Here is a 19,049-nt window from a genome sequence, read left to right on the forward strand (position 1 = left end):
GTTGACTTTAGCAGAAGATAAAAACAGAAAGTCCTTTAAAGTGTCAGTTAAAAACTTTGCATCATTGTTTGTGTTTATCATAACTACCAAGTCATCTGCGTAAGCTGACAAGCATATGGAGACATTAAAATGTGGAATATTAAAACCAGAGAGATGACTCCTTAACTTGTTTAAGAGGTTCATTAGCCAGAAAGTACAACAAACCTGAGAGGGAACAGCCCTGCCTGATCACTTTGTACACTTTAAAAGGAGCACATAAACCACCGGTGACCTTCAGTACACTCTCAAATTCATTGTACAACACCCTGATCATGGTTTTGAAACCAGGGTTGAACCCAAAGCTTTCCAGCACCTTCCACAAGTATTCATGCTCAACCCAGTCAAATGCCTTTTCCTGGTCTAGGAAAATCAGGCCAGTCCTTAAGCCCAATAGCCTGGAGATGTCCAAGGTGTCATGAATTAGACATATATTGTCAAAAATAAACCTGCCAGACACACAGTACGTCTGGTCCTGGTGAATGATCTGCTCCATCACCTAACAAATGCTGTAGTGCCAAATGCTTTAAATGTAAATGATCTGCTCCATCACCTTTGTCAGTCTCGATGCTAATGCTTTTGACAGCAGCTTGCAGTCGGTGCACAGTAGTGACACCGAACGCCAATTTTTCAGGTGGGTCAGGTCTCCCTTTTTAGGCAGCAGAGTAAGGACTCTCCTGCAGTTTGATGAGAGCTGACCACCTCTCATGCTGTCCTGTAGGACCTCCAACACATCCTGCCCTATTACTGCCCAGAACGCCTTGTAGAATTCTGCAGGGAGACTGTCTATTCATGGTGCCCGCCCGCTCTGCTTGCCTTGGAGAGCTTCCTGAAGCGCAGCCATTGCCAGATCCCTGTTCATCTCACTGGCCATTGACTCTGAGAGCTTTGGCAGGTCATTAAGAAAACTCTCCTCCACTACCTGTGCCCCTGTCCGCTCACTGCTATACAGCTTTGAATAGAAGCTAATTCTCTGCTGGCGAATTTCAGCGGGCTCTGACACGAGATCCCCTGATTCTGTTCACACAGCATGCATAAATCTTTTCTGTCCATTATTTTGTTCCTTCCGACCTTCATTTAAAACCATAAATGCCAATCTCCTGAAAGACACCAAGTGCTTAATTAGTGGGGACTTACAGCCGAGTGAGATTTTCTTCATGGGGAAGATGGGTCGGCCGTACCGAGAAAGCTCTTTTAAAATTGACTCATCACTAATAAAAGGAGGGACATTTGATAGCATGACTTTTTTCAGGAGAACTGAGGGGAGAATCCAGGATAGATTCGTTATTTATAACAATTCCTTTCTGGACCAGTTTAGTTACTTTGTCAACATGATTGAGAAACACAACGATAGCACTGTTCATGCGTGAGGCAGAAACAATGTTCTCATGTCCCACCACATCTCCTATCACAAAGGCACGCTAGAATACACACACTAGATTATTCCTAGATGTTTTTTAGGAAAAACTTGCGAAAAATCGGCGAAAGAATTGGAAAAATGCCAACTGCTCTCACACACTACACACGCCATGCTCACTCTTCCACCATGTATGCGCAGAGAGAGACAGAGAGAGAGAGAGAGAGAGAGAGAGAGTCAGACACAGAGGTTAATTCAGTCCAAAGCCACTCCCTGTTCACCTTAACATTTTTACATAGGCTAAAAATGAAGTGTGTAATTAACACAGTTAAACACTAACAAACTTCTTTAGATAATTAATGGAGGCTGATCTGTAACACAGACATTAACATAAAGTGTCTTTTAAAGCACCAGCAGAGGAAGTGGTTTGCGTGACTGATGTTACTCTGTGCACTTACACTGTTTTTGTGGCCTTCTGAAAACGCTAACGGTCTGAATTTGTTTATTGTTGTTAGCTGTTGCCAGTAGCAACCAAAAGATCTGCGGTGACAATACAGCACAACACGTATACCCTAAACACACACTTCCTCCTCTGCCAGCTTAAAAAGGAAGCAAAACTAGTACAAGTTCGTGTGCATGTGTGTGTGTGTGTGTGTGTGTGTGAGAGAGAGAGAGAGAGAGAGAAAGAAAGAGAGAGAGAGAGAGAGAGAGAGAGAGAGAGAGAGAGAAACTTACCCCTGTCAGAACAGCCGCTGTCTTCAGGTGAGATGTCTGGTAGCCCAGCGCACTCACAGTGATGGCTGCTACACCTGACTCATGATGAACAAACACCATCTGACGTCCTGCACATGAAACACACACACTCTATCAGAAAATAATTCTCATTCAGTATCATTTCACACCGAGAACCGAACCCTGCAGTACCGTGAAGCTTCTTCTGCTTGGTGTTGGTCTCCTCACTGACGTACAGCTCCATGGGCTTGTTGGGCTTGATGCTGGCCAGCGCTGCTTTGGACGACTCCCACATCATACTCAGAGAGCTAAAGTTATCAAACCTTCTTCCTTGCTGGTCAAACGCCACCACGTCCAACTCTGGGTTCCGGTAATTAGACACAGGAGCCTGAATGATAAGAAGGAGACATCAGTAAAGAGACAGGACAGAACAGGGAGAAGACAGATTGTGCCTGCCGCACACCATAGTAGAGAGAGAGAGATAATAAAGAGAGAGAAGTACCACTTGTTCGTTTTGCTGCAGCAGGGGGCAGGCCAGGTCGAGCTGAGAGGTGGTGTAGACAGGGACAAGTGCCAGGCGTGATGGAGGAGCGCACACAAACTTCACTACCGCGGTCTCCACGGCAGGAAAGGGATTAGTGAGAGTCGGCTGATTCCCCATGGTCACTGCCAACACCTGGAGCACCAAGGAACAGGAAATACATCAGTACACACTCGCTCATTCGCACCACAGTAAAGCAAAGCTCTAGCAAGGACAGACCTGCTCCCCGAGGGCACGACACGACGCTCTGACATGGTGGGTGAAGTAGTTACGGGACGTCGGGCCTGATAGCGTCAGTGTGACACTGTTAGTGTCCTCAGCTGTCAGGTTTCTGAAAAACTTGGAAGGTTCAAGAATCCATGGCTTCGGTCCACCCTCAAAAATCATGTCTTTAGATGAGCCGAGAGTAACGAGAGCAACGGACACTGGATCTACTGCCTGAGAGAGAGAGAGAGAGAGAGAGAGAGAGAGAGAGAGAGAGAGAGAGAGAGAGAGAGAGACAGAGAGAGAGATACACACACACACACACACACAGACAGAGAGGGAGTGAGAGAAAGTGTGTGTGTGTGTGTGTGAGAGAGAGAGAGAGAGAGTGTAAGAGAGAGAAAGAGAGAGAGAGAGAGAGAGAGAGAGAGAGAGAGAGAGACAGAGAGTGTGTATGTGTGTGAGAGAGAGACAGAGAGTGTGTGTGTGTGTGTGTGAGAGAGAGAGAGAGAGAGAAAGACAGAGACAGCCAGAGAGAGTGTTTGTGAGTGAGAGTGAGAGAGAGAGAGAGAGAGAGAGAGAGAGAGAGATCATATACTTGCACAAGTCACATAAAAAAACAATCAGAGTGACTCAATAACTATATAACTAAATAAATAAGAGTATTAAAATAACTCAAATAAATTAGGTTAACTGATAATAATAATCATCATTAGCTTAGCTCTGGTGCAAATGTAGCCAGGTGTAATAATGAGAAACCCTATTTAGCTGTCTAACCAAGTCAAGAAAGGGTTAACTTTTATTTCATAGCATTGATTTACTTTTAAGTGAGTAAATGGGTGAACTCTATGAGGCAGTGAGCTGACCAATCAGCTGCTAGCTAGGCTACATTACAGTTACGCCTCTAGTGTCGTTTCTGTACGTTTCTTTTGGCGCCAGCACTCAAGCATAGGAGGCTGTTATCCACTTGGTAAGACTAAAAAACGACATGGAGTTAATTAAACCAGTCCTATAATTATTATTGCTTATTCTGACTACACTGTTTTGTAATAGAGTGTAAAATACAGCTGTGCCTGAACCCGCTGGTTGTCAGGGCAGTGATTTCCGCTAAAATGGTGAGTTGCCTATCTGGCGCTAGGCCTTTGAGTTCGCTAGCATTCATGCTAATAGGCTAGGCTTTTGATGCCTATTTGTGTTTAAGCTAGTCTGTTGAGTTTACTATGAGTTCGCTAGCATTTATGCTAATCGCGCTAATGAGTAAATCAATGCGAAAGTGTTGATCGTGTAAAGCAAAGGTAGAGAGCCTGCTGTGTTCATATGCTAATAGGGTAATTAGCCACATTTAGGATAACAGAATCCTGGTTAATGCTTGTGCAACCAAAAAGAGAAATTATTTTGTTGTGTTTATAAAAAGAAATGTTAAATGGTTAGTTTGTTAAATTAATGATGTTAACAATTTAATTGTGGTCACTGGGGGTTAATGAGGTATATTTTTAGTGCATTCTTTCCACTGTTACCGGTGCAGAGGGGGGGGGGGGGGATAAATAAGCACGCTGACCCTTTAATGCCTCTAATTTAAAGTTCAATTCATGTAGTTTAGTCTTCATACTGTTAATGTTACTAAGGTTTCATAAAACTTGAATTTGAAATGTGTTTTATATGAAGGATGCAATTTTTGATGTATGTACTTTTGATACTAGAGAGAAATTCATGTTTTGATATCTGAGAAGAAACACATGAGCTGTTGTACAACCAAAGAGAGATTTTTATATTGCATTGTACTGTAGGTATGCTGAAATATGAAATCATTGTATTTTGTAGCAGTCCATTTATTCACGGAATGGTAATTGAGAGAAATGATTTGGCCTTATTTATAGGTCAGGTTTTGGTAGAGAGTTGGAAACATCGTGCAGAGATCCATTCCATGGAGTGGTACAGATCTACATGTTCCAGACAATTGCCAGAGATTCATAGATTCCCAGTCCAGGTGGCTGGGGGGGCGAGCCAACCGTGTTTGTGATTCTGACTTAGGACGAGTCTCCAAGATCATCATCTTCATCTACTTGGTGGTAATAATCTCTATGTAAAGCACTTTGAATGACCTCTGTGTATGAAATGTGCTATACAAATAAACTTGCCTTGCCTTGCCTTGCTAGGATGAACACTAACATAAACTAAAAAAAAGGGCCCCAACGATAGAAACTGAACTCTTGTCAACAAAAGCAAGTGGAACCAATAACGAACTGAGCTCAAATAAATGGAAAAAAGTTGTTTTTTTTTATGTGTGCGCTTCATTATTTTAGTTTGCTATTTTTCATAAATGTGTTCTTTTTATATGTATGTACCATCCCTGTAAAATTAATACAGGTTATGCAAACTGTCATTCTAGTGTGGTATTCATTTTAATTGGCATTCAATTCTCAGGCTTTTAACAATTTAGAGTTTTCTGATTCTGGTCCAAATTCTAAGACTACATTAGACTAGTAAACCAATGTACCTCCTTATTACTACGCCGTAAGGAAGGGTTACATAATTGGCGAGCCAGCCAGGAGCCATTGAATATCAATATTGAAGGAATATTCAAAATGGACTTCATACAGAAGTCAGGTGTTAAATTTCTAAATGCAGTGATCGTTAGTGGGGTAATCCAGGTAGCAGATCAGGATGAGCAAGTTGTTGACTTCCTTAAAAAGTATGGTTCCATTGAAAAAGCCCTTCTCGTTGATGATTCTAAATCCGAATTTTACCTAAACCTGATCATTGAGTTTTCGAGCGGTCTAGCTTTAGTGAACCACTTTTGCCATACACATACACAGTGCAAGGTGATCCATGTGCTAAATATGTTGTAAAAGCATTAAGCAGTGTGTACACTACACGAATTGCCAGTAACGTTACAAAAACATATCTGGCTGAGTTAAAGGGCTTAGCCAAGCTAAGTGGCAAAGACTTTGGTGAGGTGTTGAAAGAGATGATGTCTCAGATTGGTGAAGATATTGAAGCTATGAAATTCATTGACCTAGAAGTCTCCCCTTTACATGTTGAGACCCCAATTGTGACACTTCAATATCCTACCCCCAAAGATCAACAGCCCCTCGTCTCTCTCTTGGAGGCCACACTGGAAGAAAATTGTAGTATCACTGATTCAGTCCTGTTAACTAATGGAGGGAAAGCTCCATCCCTTTCAGTGAGTGATATAAACCCAGCAGAGATACAAAGGGTGGTGGTTGAGCATATTGTAAGGAGGGAAGATGTCAGCCCACACTTGCAATCTCCAGTGAGGCTTTGTTCCTTCTCTGGAAAGATTCCCAGACCCAATAACGAAGCTGATAATGACACTTGGCTGGCGCTCACACATTGAACTGCTTTTAAATGATCCCAGCATGTCTCATATTCAGATCTCAAGAAGAATTCTTGAATGTTTACTTTGGCCTGCAGCCGACGTGGTCAAAGGGCTACGGCCAGGATCACCCCCACTGCTTACCTGCAGCTCTTGGCCTTTGGTACGGTTGAGGATGGGGAAGAACTTTTGCCCAATTTATGAACACCCTTCAAGATCCGGGTGAGAAACCCTCCACTTATCTTCATAGATTGCAATTAGCATTGAATCTAGCTGTGAGAAGGAGTGGGACTGCACCTGCCGAGGTAGATAAACACCTACTCAAACAGTTCTGTAGGGGATGCTGGGACAATTCTTTGTTTTCGGCCCTGCAACTTGTGCAGAAGAAAAGCAATCCCCCTTCAATCATTGATGTCTTGCTGTTACCAAGAACAGAAGAGGTCAGACAGTTAGCAAAAGTTAGTCGCATGAAGAAACACATTGGCCCCACTAGGCAACGTGGCCAGCTTCAGCTCCAAAGTGCGTGGGCCTGTGGAGAGTTAAAAGCGAAGTCAGAGGCCAGTCTCAGTGTTATTGAGGATCTTGGGAGGCAAGTAGCCAGTTTACAGAGCCAATTAACCTACTTTATGGCACAGAAAAAGACAAAGGGGCCTGATAACAGGGGAGCAGCAGGGAAAAGTCCAGGCAAAGTACAAAACCTAATCAGTGCTACCACAGACATGTTAAAACAGACCAAGAAAAAGCAGACTAGCAGACCCAGGCCTTGGTACTGCTTTAACTGTGGAGAGGATGGGCACATTGCCCCAGTTTGCACAGACAAGGCAAACCCTGCTTTAGTAGCTGAAAAGAGAAAGCAGTTAGAGGAGAAGCAGCACAGGTGGGAAACACAAAACAGTCTCACCTTACCTTTTAAACGACTAGCAGTTCCTGTTGTGGGACAAACAGGGGCTGAAGAGAGACAACAACGTCCCTCAGACAGAAACAGCAAAGGCAAGGTTGAAGTATATGCTAGTCTAAAGCATGCAAGTAAGAACCACCCTTTTAAACTTCCTAAGGGGTTGGTTGGCACCAAGAGTTCAGCTCAGTCAACATAAAAGGTGAAGAATTAAACTGCTTACTTGATACGGGTTTCCAAGTAACAACAGTTCCCCGGTCATTTTATGAACAGCACTTTTCAGAGCAGGAGAATAAGCCACTACATGATCTTTTGGAGGTGGAAGGAGCAAATGGACAGTCCGTACCCTATTTGGGTTACATAGGAGTGACTGTAACTTTTCCAAAAGAGTTTATTGGAGCGTCAATAGATGTACATACTCTTGCTTTGGTTGTTCCTGGCATGCGAGCCACTTCACAGTCTTTTGTGCTTATAGGCACAAATACCCTTGATGTACTGTATGACACGCCATTACTCCGAAGACACTCCATTAACCAATCCCACACGGCTATAGAGCAGTTCTTAAATGTCTTGAGCTTAGACAGAAACAGATCAACAACAGTCGTCACGGTGTAGTGACATTGCAAGGCAGAAGTTATAAAGTCATTCCAGCTGGTGAAACTGTAGTATTTGAGGGAGTTTCTGTAGCTTATTGCTTGCAGAGTGAGAAGTCCATAGTCATTGAGCAGCCATCCTTAGCCTCCTTTGGGGGTGGTTTGCTGGTAACAGCTAGTTTAGTCGACATTCCCCAACAGCGGCCCTATAAGCTACCAGTGGTCATCAGTAATGAGTCTGACCATGATATAGTCATTCCTGCTAAATGTGCAATTGCAGAGATAAGTGCTTACCAGAGCATTTTGTTACAGGAGCACAGTGTGGTAAACCGCTCCCAAAGTCACCAGACACTCAGTCAAACAAAAAGCATGACCTAACCTTCAATTTCGGTGAGTCCCCAATTCCATCTGAATGGAAAGAACGCATCACTCAGCAGCTCAACAACATGCCCGACGTATTTGCACATGACTTGGATTTTGGCAGAACAGATAAAGTAGCACACAACATAAAACTCTCAGATGAAACTCCTTTTAAACAGCGTGCCAGACCAATACACCCGCAAGACATCGAAGCTGTTCGAAAACACATTCAGGAGCTTATTGATGCAGGATTCATTAGAGAGTCAGAGTCACCGTTTTCGTCACCAATAGTGGTGGTCAGGAAAAAGAATGGCCAGGTCCGGTTGTGCATAGACTACAGGCGTCTAAATCTTCAGACCATAAAAGATGCATACTCTCTTCCAAAGCTGGAAGACACATTCTCAGCATTCAGCGGTTCCCAGTGGTTCTCAGTACTGATTTAAAGTCTGGTTATTACCAGATCGAAGTTGAGGAAGCAGACAAAGCAAAGACTGCGTTTGTTTGTCCTCTTGGGTTCTGGGAATTTAACAGAATGTCTCAAGGAGTGACTAATGTGCTGAGTACCTTTCAAAGATTAATGGAAAAGTGTATGGGGGACATGCATTTAAAGGACGTGCTAGTTTTTTTGGATGACCTGATTGTGTTTTCAAAGACTCTGGAAGAGCATGAAGCGAGGCTGATGAAGGTGCTAACACGCCTTAGAGAGTTCGGGTTGAAATTATCGCCTGAAAAGTGTGTCTTCTTCCAAACGTCAGTCCGTTATCTTGGGCATGTGGTTTCCAGGAATGGAGTCGAGACTGATCCGGAGAAGATCACTGCTCTTAAGACTTGGCCAGTCCCAAACAATCTGCGAGAGCTGAGATCCTTTCTTGGGTTTTGCTGGGTACTACAGGAGGTTTGTTAAGGGCTACTCTAACATTGTAAAGCCCCTCCATAATCTAACCTCTGGGTATCCACCTCCTCAACAGAAATTTAAGTCAGATGAGAAAACAGGTTGGTACAGCAACCCAAAGGAGGTCTTTGGGAGTCGCTAGACACTGGCTTGCCAGCAAGCATTTGACCTGGTGATTGAGAGCCTTACCTCGGCTCCTGTGTTAGGTTTTGCTGATCCCCAAAAGCCCTATATACTCCACACCGATGCAAGCACCACTGGGCTCGGTGCTGTTTTGTATCAGGAGCAGGAGGGCCAGTGTCGTGTCATAGGCTATGCAAGCAGAGGGTTGTCAAGGAGTGAGAGTCGCTATCCAGCACACAAGTGTACTCTACGCTATCCAGCACACAAGTGTACTATAAAGTACTCTTGATTTAATAAATCTGGTGAAGACTACTTTAGACCCACAGTCTGTATTTTGAACAATTTTGGTTTTTTTTTTGTCTCAGCTGTAGCGCCTGGTACAGGTCATTTTAGATTTCATGTCCCAGGCACCCGAAATTTCAGCATCTACTCTTCAATCAACCTATGAGCAACCCAGTTTTACACACACACACAACTGGCTCCAGAATGACTGGAGCCTACACAAAGACCAGATAACCCCATGCGGCTTCTCTGATTGAACTCATAGGGGCCCTCAACCAGAACACACACACACACACACACACACACACACACACACACACACACACACACACACACACACACACACACACAACACAATGAGACATTCCTTTAACTAATAAAACAAGTAGATAAGATACTCTAAGTTTCTCATTATTATAACCCTTTTTGTAATATGTTTCTTCTTTTAAGGCTTGCCTGACTTAAAATTGTTTGCTCCTTACTTTCCTGACAAGGGTGTATTTTATTCATGTGTCAGAACACAACAGTGTATTAACATCAGTTATACTCTAATTACTGATCATGGCATGTTAATGTATACCTGTTCTAATGCTGTATGTCCCTTTAAGGTCTGATGTCAGAATGTATACGAAGCTATCGTTCTCTTTTTACTTCCCTAATGAAAGTGCATTTTGTTTTGTGTTTCATTTTTGTTTCTTTATACACAATATCGTATTAACATCAGTTAACAACAGTGTATGTAATGTACTGCTGCCTTTATACCGTCATTACCCTTCATGTTTAGTATCCAAATGACCACAAAATTATCGGTTACTTGTTTTTCAAACAATGGTGTATTTTATTTGAGCACGAAAGGCGCCATACCGTCTTAATACACCTTGGATAAAACTTTAGTCATCTAAAAGTTTGATAGCTAAACCACGCCCACAGACACCTGAAACAAAGGGAGTTTTTTCCCTCCAAAACCTTGGCCATAGTATTGGTCATCTCCCCAAAGATGGGTGGAGTTCGCGACCTTTAAATTGTCACAAACACCACTAACTCAGACTTTCGGAAGAGCTTGGAGACGACTCCATCTTCCTTCAAAGAAGTTCCAGCAAGCTTCACTTCCAAGAACGACAACTGTTCTGATCTTCAGGAGATCTTGGAAGAACGTCTGACCCCACCCTAACTGACCTTCAGAGATTTCTCTGTTGCATCCGGACTCTTGTGCAGTAAGCCACTGCAAGTAACTGTTTCCTTTACCAACCAATTTAGATGCGTATTTTAAGTATGAACCTTGAATTGTGTCTTAAGGTGAATTTAAGTTTCCGGTGACGATTTCCCAGTTAGGGTGTGATTAATTTTAAAGTCTAAGCTTTCCATTCCTTTCCTTCCTTTCTCTAATTTCTTCTTTCCAGTCTCTTCCTCCCTTTCCCCAATTTTAATTTCTTTTGTTTTATTTTATTTTCATCTTTGTTTTCCCTATTTCTTTTGTTTGTTTGTGTAGTTAGTTTATGTTGTGTTTGTCTCATTCATTAAATGCCATATGTTTGTGCCACAAGTGATTTGTCTCTGAGTATCGCTCACAAACTTAAGGTACCTGCAACATCTGGTCTGAACTACATGCTCTATTAAGTTAATTTAATTCAAATTACGGTGTAAAGTAAAAGGGGAGTGAACCTTCCTTGGCCACGAAGATAGAATTAATAAAGAGCCTTCATAGAATTAATAAAGGTTACACGGCCTGTTCGGCGGACGAACAGACCAAATAAGTGTAACGTTAATTCCATTACCGTTAATTTCAACTTGGGTTAAAATATTTAGAGTCACTATAACGCATTACAATTACTTATAAATATTTACCTTGCTTCGCGAGCCAAAATCGCTACACAGCTATATTTCCATTTTTGCCTGACTAAGATCAGTTGGCACCTGAACCTGTTTCTCCTGACATATAAAACCAAGAATAAAACACTGAAAAATAAAATCAACATTAAAACACAAAGACAGACTGTAACCTGGAGCTGTAAATAAAAGCATGAAAAACAGTTTGTCTCTGTGAACAGAAAGGACAGTCGTGTGTAACATCAGGTTTTAAAACAGAAATAAGAGTTCACAGAGAGAATACAGTGTAAAATCCTACATTGGAGGTCGGCAGCTCTTTTTCTTACTGTACCCTTAGAAACAAACGATCCAGATGTAATGACTAACAGCATAGGCGCTACTGTATATTCACTAGCACATTAGACACTGTTGCCCCAATCTGATTACAGAAGGTTAGAGATAAAACACTTGCACTGTGGTATAATAGTCATACTCACACCCTCAAAAGAGAAACCCGTAACCTTGAGTGAAAGTGGAGAAAAACTAAATTAGAGGTTTTTAGAATTGTGTATAAGGACAGTATGTCCAAATATAGACAGGCTCTAAAAGCTGCCAGGGCTCTGAGCACCTGAGCAAACTCATAGGAAATAACCAGAACAAGCCCAGGGTTGTATTTAGCACAGTGACAAATTACAAATTGACAGATTAACAAAAAACCCAGAAATCTGAACAACTATTCTATCACAGTTCTGTAGTGAGGATTTTATGAGATTCTTCACTGATAAAATCGAAAGTATCAGGATTAAATATGTGACGCTCAACATATGAAAGCAACTAGTGACCCAGCCTCACCTAAGGCTCTAGTCACACATCTACAGTGCTTTACAAGTAGTACAGGACAGGAAGAGTTAGATAAACTTATTACTACAGCTAAATCAACAACATGTTCACTAGACCCCATCCCAACTAAATTACTGAAAGAAGTGTTACATAAAGCTGGTGAGCCTCTTCTTAATATCATTAACTCCTTGCTATCTTTAGGTTACTTAACTAAATCCTTCAAGTTGGCAGTTATTAGGCCACTCATCAAAAAGCCTAATTTAGACCCTAATGAACTATCAAATTACAGACCTCTCACACCTTCTGTTTATGTCTAAAATACTAGAAAAGGTTGTGTCTGTTCAACTGAGCTCCTTCTTACAGGAGAGCAACATCCTTGAAGAGTTTCAGTCAGGTTTCAGGCCCCATCATAGCACAGAAACTGCACTTGTGAAAGTTACAAACGACTTGTTCTTAGCTTCGGACCAAGACTGTATGTCACTATTAGTTCTACTTGACCTTAGTGCTGCATTCGACACTATAGACCACAACATTCTCCTAGATTGCTTACAATATTACACAGGTATTCATGGTCAGGCTTTAAGTTGGTTTAGATCCTACCTGTCTGATCGACACCATTTTGTAGAATTAAATGGAGAATCCTTCAGTTTATCACCAGTTAATTATGGGGTCCCTCAAGGATCCGTTCTAGGACCCCTGCTTTTCTCTATATACATGCTTCCATTAGGGAACATTGTTAGAAGACATGGGATTAGTTTCCATTGTTATGCTGATGACACACAGTAATATATCTCATCAAAACCAGTTGAAATATCCACAGTGTCCAAATTAACTCAATGCCTTAGTGAGATAAAAGACTGGATGAGCTGCAATTTTCTGTTGTTAAACTCCGATAAGACAGAAATACTACTTATATGTCCAAAAACCAGTGCACAGAAACTCTCACAATTTAACTTCCATTTAGAGGGATGTTCTGTTACTAGTAGCTTGACAGTGAAAGACCTGGTGTTTATTAGACAGTAACTTGTCTTTAAAATCATATCACCATATTACAAACACAGCCTTCTTCCACCTTAGAAATATCACCAAGCTGAGAAACATCCTGTCTGTATCTGATGCTGAGAAGCTAGTTGATGCCTTCATGACCTCTAGACTGGACTATTGTAATGCATTACTAGGTGGTTGTCCTGCATCTTTAATAAATAGGTTACAGTTAGTCCAAAATGCAGCTGCCAGAGTTCTCACTAGGACAAGAAAGTATGACCTTTAACCCCAATGTTATCATCTCTACACTGGCTACCTGTTAAGTTTAGAACTGATTTCAAACTACTGTTACTTACATACAAGGCTCTTAATGGTTTAGCTCCCATGTATCTAACTAGTCTTCTTGATAGTGTTCGGTGCTAAGACACACTTTCCCAGTTCAAAAGCAGATTAAAAACTCATCTCTTTAGTCAGGCGTACACATAATACATCCCATATTATTGCATTATTACATCAGACTTGCACATTTTTATGAACTGCATATATGTTAATCCCTCTACACTGTTTCTCTATTTCCACCCATCCCGAGGCATCCAGACATTGTACCAGCTCCGATCGTCTTCCGTGCCATGAAAATTTTGGACCTCCACTGAGATGAGGCCGACTCTGTGAGAATCCTGAGACATCTACAGATCTACCAGCTCCAGTTGGACTCTGTGATACTAAGAGGAGATCTGAACTAAATGTGTTTCTTACACCAATACAACATTTGTTTGACTGTATATTTGTAATCACACCCTCTAGTGTCACCCATATGAGGATGAGGTTCCCCTTTGAGTCCGGTTCCTCTCAAGGTTTCTTCCTTTACCAATTTAAGGGAGTTTTTCCTTGCCACTGCTGCCTGAGTCACCTCAGACTTGCTCATTGGGGATAAATACACATACATACACACATACATGCATACACACTGTGAACTATATATATATCTTGAATTTTTATTATATTAATTCTTTAAATTACTCCTTATGTTTATCTTCTGTTCTATGTTTATGTTCTATAAAGCTGCTTTGAGACAATGTCCATTGTAAAAACCACACTTCCCCATCACAGTAATCTGCACGTCCTGTACATTTGCCTCTAGACTTGAGCTAAAATCACTGCTTGGTCATCACACACACCTCTTGATTAAACTCTCAGACTGAAAATATTTCTCTACTAGTGCAAAAAATTCAGTATTAAATTCAGATGAATTCAGATTTAATTCCTTTAAAATACTTGTTCTAGGTTTAATTTCTTTAAGATTATTTATACTCCTGATCATTTCATAGAGCTGTATTTCCTGTAGTTTGCTGTACAAACCCAATCTTTTGTGTTATCTGAACTGCTTCATATTTTGCCAAAGGTTAAAAGTATTGGCACCCCATGTGTTTGTGTGCACTGGTGAGACTGTGTGTGTGACGCAGCAGTAGGACTCACCCTGAGAGGTGGGTAAGCAACGATGGTGATCTTGGCATTCAGATGAACTTCTCCGTGTGCGTAAGTGACCAGCAAGTTTGTGTAACCTGGGGATACGGCCTGTACACGCACACCGCTACAGTGCTGCTGACCTGGGGGTAAGAGCCCTGAACACACACACACACACACACACACACACACACACACACACACACACACACACACAATATTAATCCTACCTCATGTATTTATTTCTAACCCCAAATCTGTACAGAAGGCATTGAATGTGAAAGGACTATAGATTATTGAATCAGACAACACATGTTAACGTTTTTGTGAGAGGTGGTGTGTGTCTCACCCTGCTGCAGCTGAAACACGCCATGATTTTCCATCTGCACCTGCAAGTCGAAGTGTGAGCAGTCGCTCAGCATGACCTTCTCTTGGTCCTCCAAGCTGAGCTGGCCAAAGATGCGCAGTGGAAGCTCCAGAGTGAGATTCACCTGAGCCTCCACCACACACGGAGCAAACTCCATTTTGACAGGCTGGATCACATAAACCTACGACACACACACACACACACGTCAGAAAACTTGACCTTTTAAAAGCTCCTGCTGTAAATGAGTATGAGTATGACTCTGTGTATGAGATTATATTAATGTATTTATGTTATACAGAAATAACACATAGCCCTTTAACCACAGTGTCCTTCAAACACAGTATAAACTTAATAAATACACTTCACTTTATTTTGGGGTCGAAAACAAACACAATAAACTGCAAGAATCTGTATCTGTTGTAAAATCAGCAAGTCCACCTCCACACAGGAATAAACACGGTGGTGAAATCACCTGAGACACCGCTGAAATACACCATGAAGTGTGGACAGAGTGAGATATTAAAAGTGCTCTGACCCAAAGAAATGAATAAACATTACCTACAGAGCATCTCATGTACATTTAAAATGAAACTGAAAGTGACTTAGTGTGAAATAAAAAAAACAGTAAAATAATATATAATTCAATAACTTGCCAGTGACAAAAAACTCTAATATAAAAATAAATAGTAAAATTAGTGAAGAAATAAAAGTCAAATCATTAAAGAATTTGTTTTTATAAAGTAATGCGTCTTTACAAAAAGACTTTACTTTAGTAAGCAGTATTTTAGTTAATTCCTGGTTCTCACCTTCATCTCTCCGTAATGCAGTGGGTTGCGCAGGTCATGAGCGTACACTGTACTCACGCCGATGTCATGCATGGTCTTCATCACACCCTTCACTGTAACCATAGCGACGGCCGTGTTTGAAGAAGACCAGTTTAAGTTTTCACTTCCTCCAGTGACCTGGAACACAGATCGCTTACTACAGAGACTCAAAACGTCATATACACTGAATACTCAATCAGCAGGACACTCAAACTACCTGGATGGTGTACTGATATGCTCCTTCTTTCGGTTGCCATGGGAACGTAAGGTTGGAGGGATTGAGGGTGATGGGGTTGTAGATTTCAACGTCCTGTACATTCCTCACTGGAACAAGAAGTGTGTGCTGGATTCCTCTCTGAGAACAGGAGATAAAATATGTGGATAAAAACACAGAGAGAGAGAGACGGAGAGAGAGACACACACACAGAGAGACAGAGACAGAGAACACACACACACCTGATCTACGACAGCCTTCAGCGTCCCCTCGACAGCCGTCTGCCCTTTCTTCAGCACTCTCACACGGTGGTATGATCCGTTCAGAGACGACTCCAGAACCTCAAAGAACTCTTTAGGAAATGTGGGCTGTATCCTGATGTTCTGTTACAACACACAACAGTCTTACAGATAAACTCCTTTAGCTACATATGCCTGAGGGTGTCAATATATATTCACACTTAACTTACATCTGATAAATAAATCTTGTTGCTGGACTTGTCGAACACTTCAATGAAGATTTCGTAGGTTCTTCCAGTCTCCAGAACCCAGCGTTCTCCAGGGTTTATCTTAAACACTAATACAGCACAGTACATAAAGACACATCACAAAAAGCAATGTAATAAACTAGTAAAAAAGTAAATAAATAAATATATCATGTAATAAAGTTTACTTGTGTGTAAATAAATAAATAATCATGTAATGAAGTTTACTTGTAAATAAATAAATAAATAAATATATCATGTAATGAAGTTTACTTGTGTGTAAAAACAATATATTTTTCTGCCACTTGTAAACCCAGAGACAGATGATACTGAGCTGTAACTAACCCAGGTATCCAGGTTCCACTACATACAGCGTGCTGTTAGGGAAACGAGACACTCCCTTCATCCCCAGGGCTCAACACTGTGTTAAGGTACAATCACATCTCATTTACACCTAAACACCATGTTGGGAAAACAATCTGACAAAAGTTTATCTTAAACAAAGGGTTTTTATTTTTGGAAAAAGTCCCTGTAAATGAGCTGTTACTATGGAATTTTTTTTAAATCCCTTCCAAGGTATCATTAGCTTTAAAATAATTATTGTTGTTATATCTGAAAATTCATTCTAGACCTATGGATTTCAAATGGGCAAATAATTACTAATGTATGGAAGGGGGCGGGACTTGTGTTAATATCCAAACTGTCAGTCAGTCCACGTTTATGTGCTGATTGACTCGTCTGCTGTGTTTATTAGCAGGAGAGACATGTGTAAGTCAGTGCTGAGAGGATACGCTTGTGATCCAGGACAATGTTGGTGTGTCCTTGCTGAAGAGCGACGACTGTAGAGGTGCTGGGATGGAGCTCCGCTACCGCAGAGTTCGCATCACCTCCAGGAGTGACCACGCTGTTCTTCAGCTGGAGCTCGTACTGATCACATGGCATGGAGAGTTCTGAGAGAAGAAACAAACCTCGTCATGTCGAACATCAGTGTGGCTCAGTTTAAACTCACTGCTTTATCTCGGCTACAACACGGACCTGTGATCTTCCCCTGCCAGATTTTCTGCACCTTGTACTTGATGGAGGTTCCAGCTAGCAGGTAGACATCATAGGCAGGGCTCAGGAGGATGTTCTCCAGGATCAGCAGTCGCACCTCAGCAGCTCCTACATGCTGTAGAATATCAGAGGAACATTATCCATCTGTTCACACAACTATTTAAAAGTCCTGTTTATTTGGGATGTGGTAGCTCAGTGGTTAAGGTGTTGGGCTACTGATCGGAAGGTCATGAGTTTGAACCCCAGGTCCACCAAGCTGCCTCTGCTGGGCCCCTGAGCAAGGCCCTTAACCTAGTAAGGGTGTCTGCTAAATGCCATAAATGTAAATTTACTTGCAACACAAACTTACATGGACAATGAAAAGTAATTTTATAACTCAAATAGAAAAGAAAGAGATAAAAAGAGAGGTTTCATACGGTGTAGAGCGGCTCCTGGATTTTAGCCTTCAGTTTTGCGTGACCAATTTTAATCCCAGACACCAGAATGATGTCTCCCTGCTTCCCCACACGCTCCATCTCTGATATGTATGTTGGTGGTGTGTAGGTCGACTCTGAGAACGGGAGCACTCTGTGGGCAGGGGGTGGAGGTGGGGGGACACATTAGTGATGTTAATTAAATAATAAACCACTATGTGGAATTATGAAATACATCTCCAGCCGTTTTACTCTTTTAAAGGAATAAAATATCAACATCTGGAGCAGGTACAGTAGATGACTATTTGATGTTAGCAGGAATTTAACAGGTATTGTGTATATGTGTGTGTGTGTGTGTGTGTGTGTGTGTGTGTGTGTGTGTGTGTGTGTGTGTGTGTTACCGTAACGAGCTGAAGGAATCAGGGAGCATTCCCGTCTCTGTGCCCTTCACAAGGCTCCAGTCGAACACCAGACCAGCCAGAGTACTGAAGGTGTTTCCTGAACAAACACCACATTTACACTTCATCAGAAACAAAAACACAGAACAAATAAAGCTGAGAGAAACTTTCACCTCAGGATTGAGCGATAGGTCTAAAATCTCACATCAGGATTCTCTCTCACACACAATAACACTTCACAAGCCCAGGGTCACAAAGAGAAGCGTTAATTACACTAGTTATTAATAATAAACAAACATGTAATAAACACATCTACATTTACTTAAAAAAGATTTACTACAAAAAACACTTTGATCTTTAAAACATTATTATTTTAAAAGCAAATGTTTAAAAATGTGATCAAAACAAAATAATGGTTATCACCAAAAAGAGAAAACCTCAGTGTGTATGTAATGGTTTTGGTTTAAAAACACTGAGTTATGAGACATTATAACATCATGTCATGGCCGAGACACCTGCCTCGTCCTCCGACCAGCACCAGAGAGAACCTTCACTGGAGTACTAGTGCTTCCGGACTGAATCTCCCATAATTCACGCTCCGGTCCTGATTACACCACCACCTGCGGCCAATTACCCGTTTCCTATAAAACTTGAACTTGAACTCTACTCCGGTGCGAAGTCACGTTTTGCCTCTGCTATTGGTCTGAGCGTTCATGTCCTGTGTTTTCCCAGTTTCTGACTTTGTTCTGTTTGATCTGATTTACGTTTGTCTGCCGCCTGCCCTGACCTTTTTTCCTGTATTATCAATTCTGATTTTTGTCTCCTACGTTGTTGTGTTTGCCGATTCTGA

General features: G+C 41.5%; 1 protein-coding gene across 2 annotated transcripts in view; it reads right to left on the reverse strand.

Annotated features, from left to right (window-relative positions):
• LOC113650915 (nuclear pore membrane glycoprotein 210-like) overlaps positions 1 to 19,049 on the reverse strand; it is a 58,466-nt gene that overhangs the window by 25,560 nt on the left and 13,857 nt on the right. For both annotated transcript variants that reach the window (XM_027159467.2, XM_027159466.2), the window contains exons 5-19: positions 18,203 to 18,299; positions 17,805 to 17,955; positions 17,371 to 17,503; positions 17,127 to 17,285; positions 16,681 to 16,749; positions 16,321 to 16,427; positions 16,094 to 16,234; positions 15,855 to 15,992; positions 15,620 to 15,775; positions 14,796 to 14,994; positions 14,459 to 14,604; positions 2,886 to 3,104; positions 2,628 to 2,801; positions 2,318 to 2,513; positions 2,129 to 2,235 (exon numbers count right to left, since the gene is read on the reverse strand). In XM_027159467.2, coding sequence (XP_027015268.2) covers positions 2,129 to 2,235; positions 2,318 to 2,513; positions 2,628 to 2,801; positions 2,886 to 3,104; positions 14,459 to 14,604; positions 14,796 to 14,994; positions 15,620 to 15,775; positions 15,855 to 15,992; positions 16,094 to 16,234; positions 16,321 to 16,427; positions 16,681 to 16,749; positions 17,127 to 17,285; positions 17,371 to 17,503; positions 17,805 to 17,955; positions 18,203 to 18,299 — 2,192 coding nt within the window. The remainder of the gene's footprint in view (positions 1 to 2,128; positions 2,236 to 2,317; positions 2,514 to 2,627; positions 2,802 to 2,885; positions 3,105 to 14,458; positions 14,605 to 14,795; positions 14,995 to 15,619; positions 15,776 to 15,854; positions 15,993 to 16,093; positions 16,235 to 16,320; positions 16,428 to 16,680; positions 16,750 to 17,126; positions 17,286 to 17,370; positions 17,504 to 17,804; positions 17,956 to 18,202; positions 18,300 to 19,049) is intronic.

This window comes from Tachysurus fulvidraco, chromosome 23 (genome assembly GCF_022655615.1).
Source record: "Tachysurus fulvidraco isolate hzauxx_2018 chromosome 23, HZAU_PFXX_2.0, whole genome shotgun sequence".
Lineage (NCBI taxonomy): Eukaryota > Metazoa > Chordata > Actinopteri > Siluriformes > Bagridae > Tachysurus > Tachysurus fulvidraco.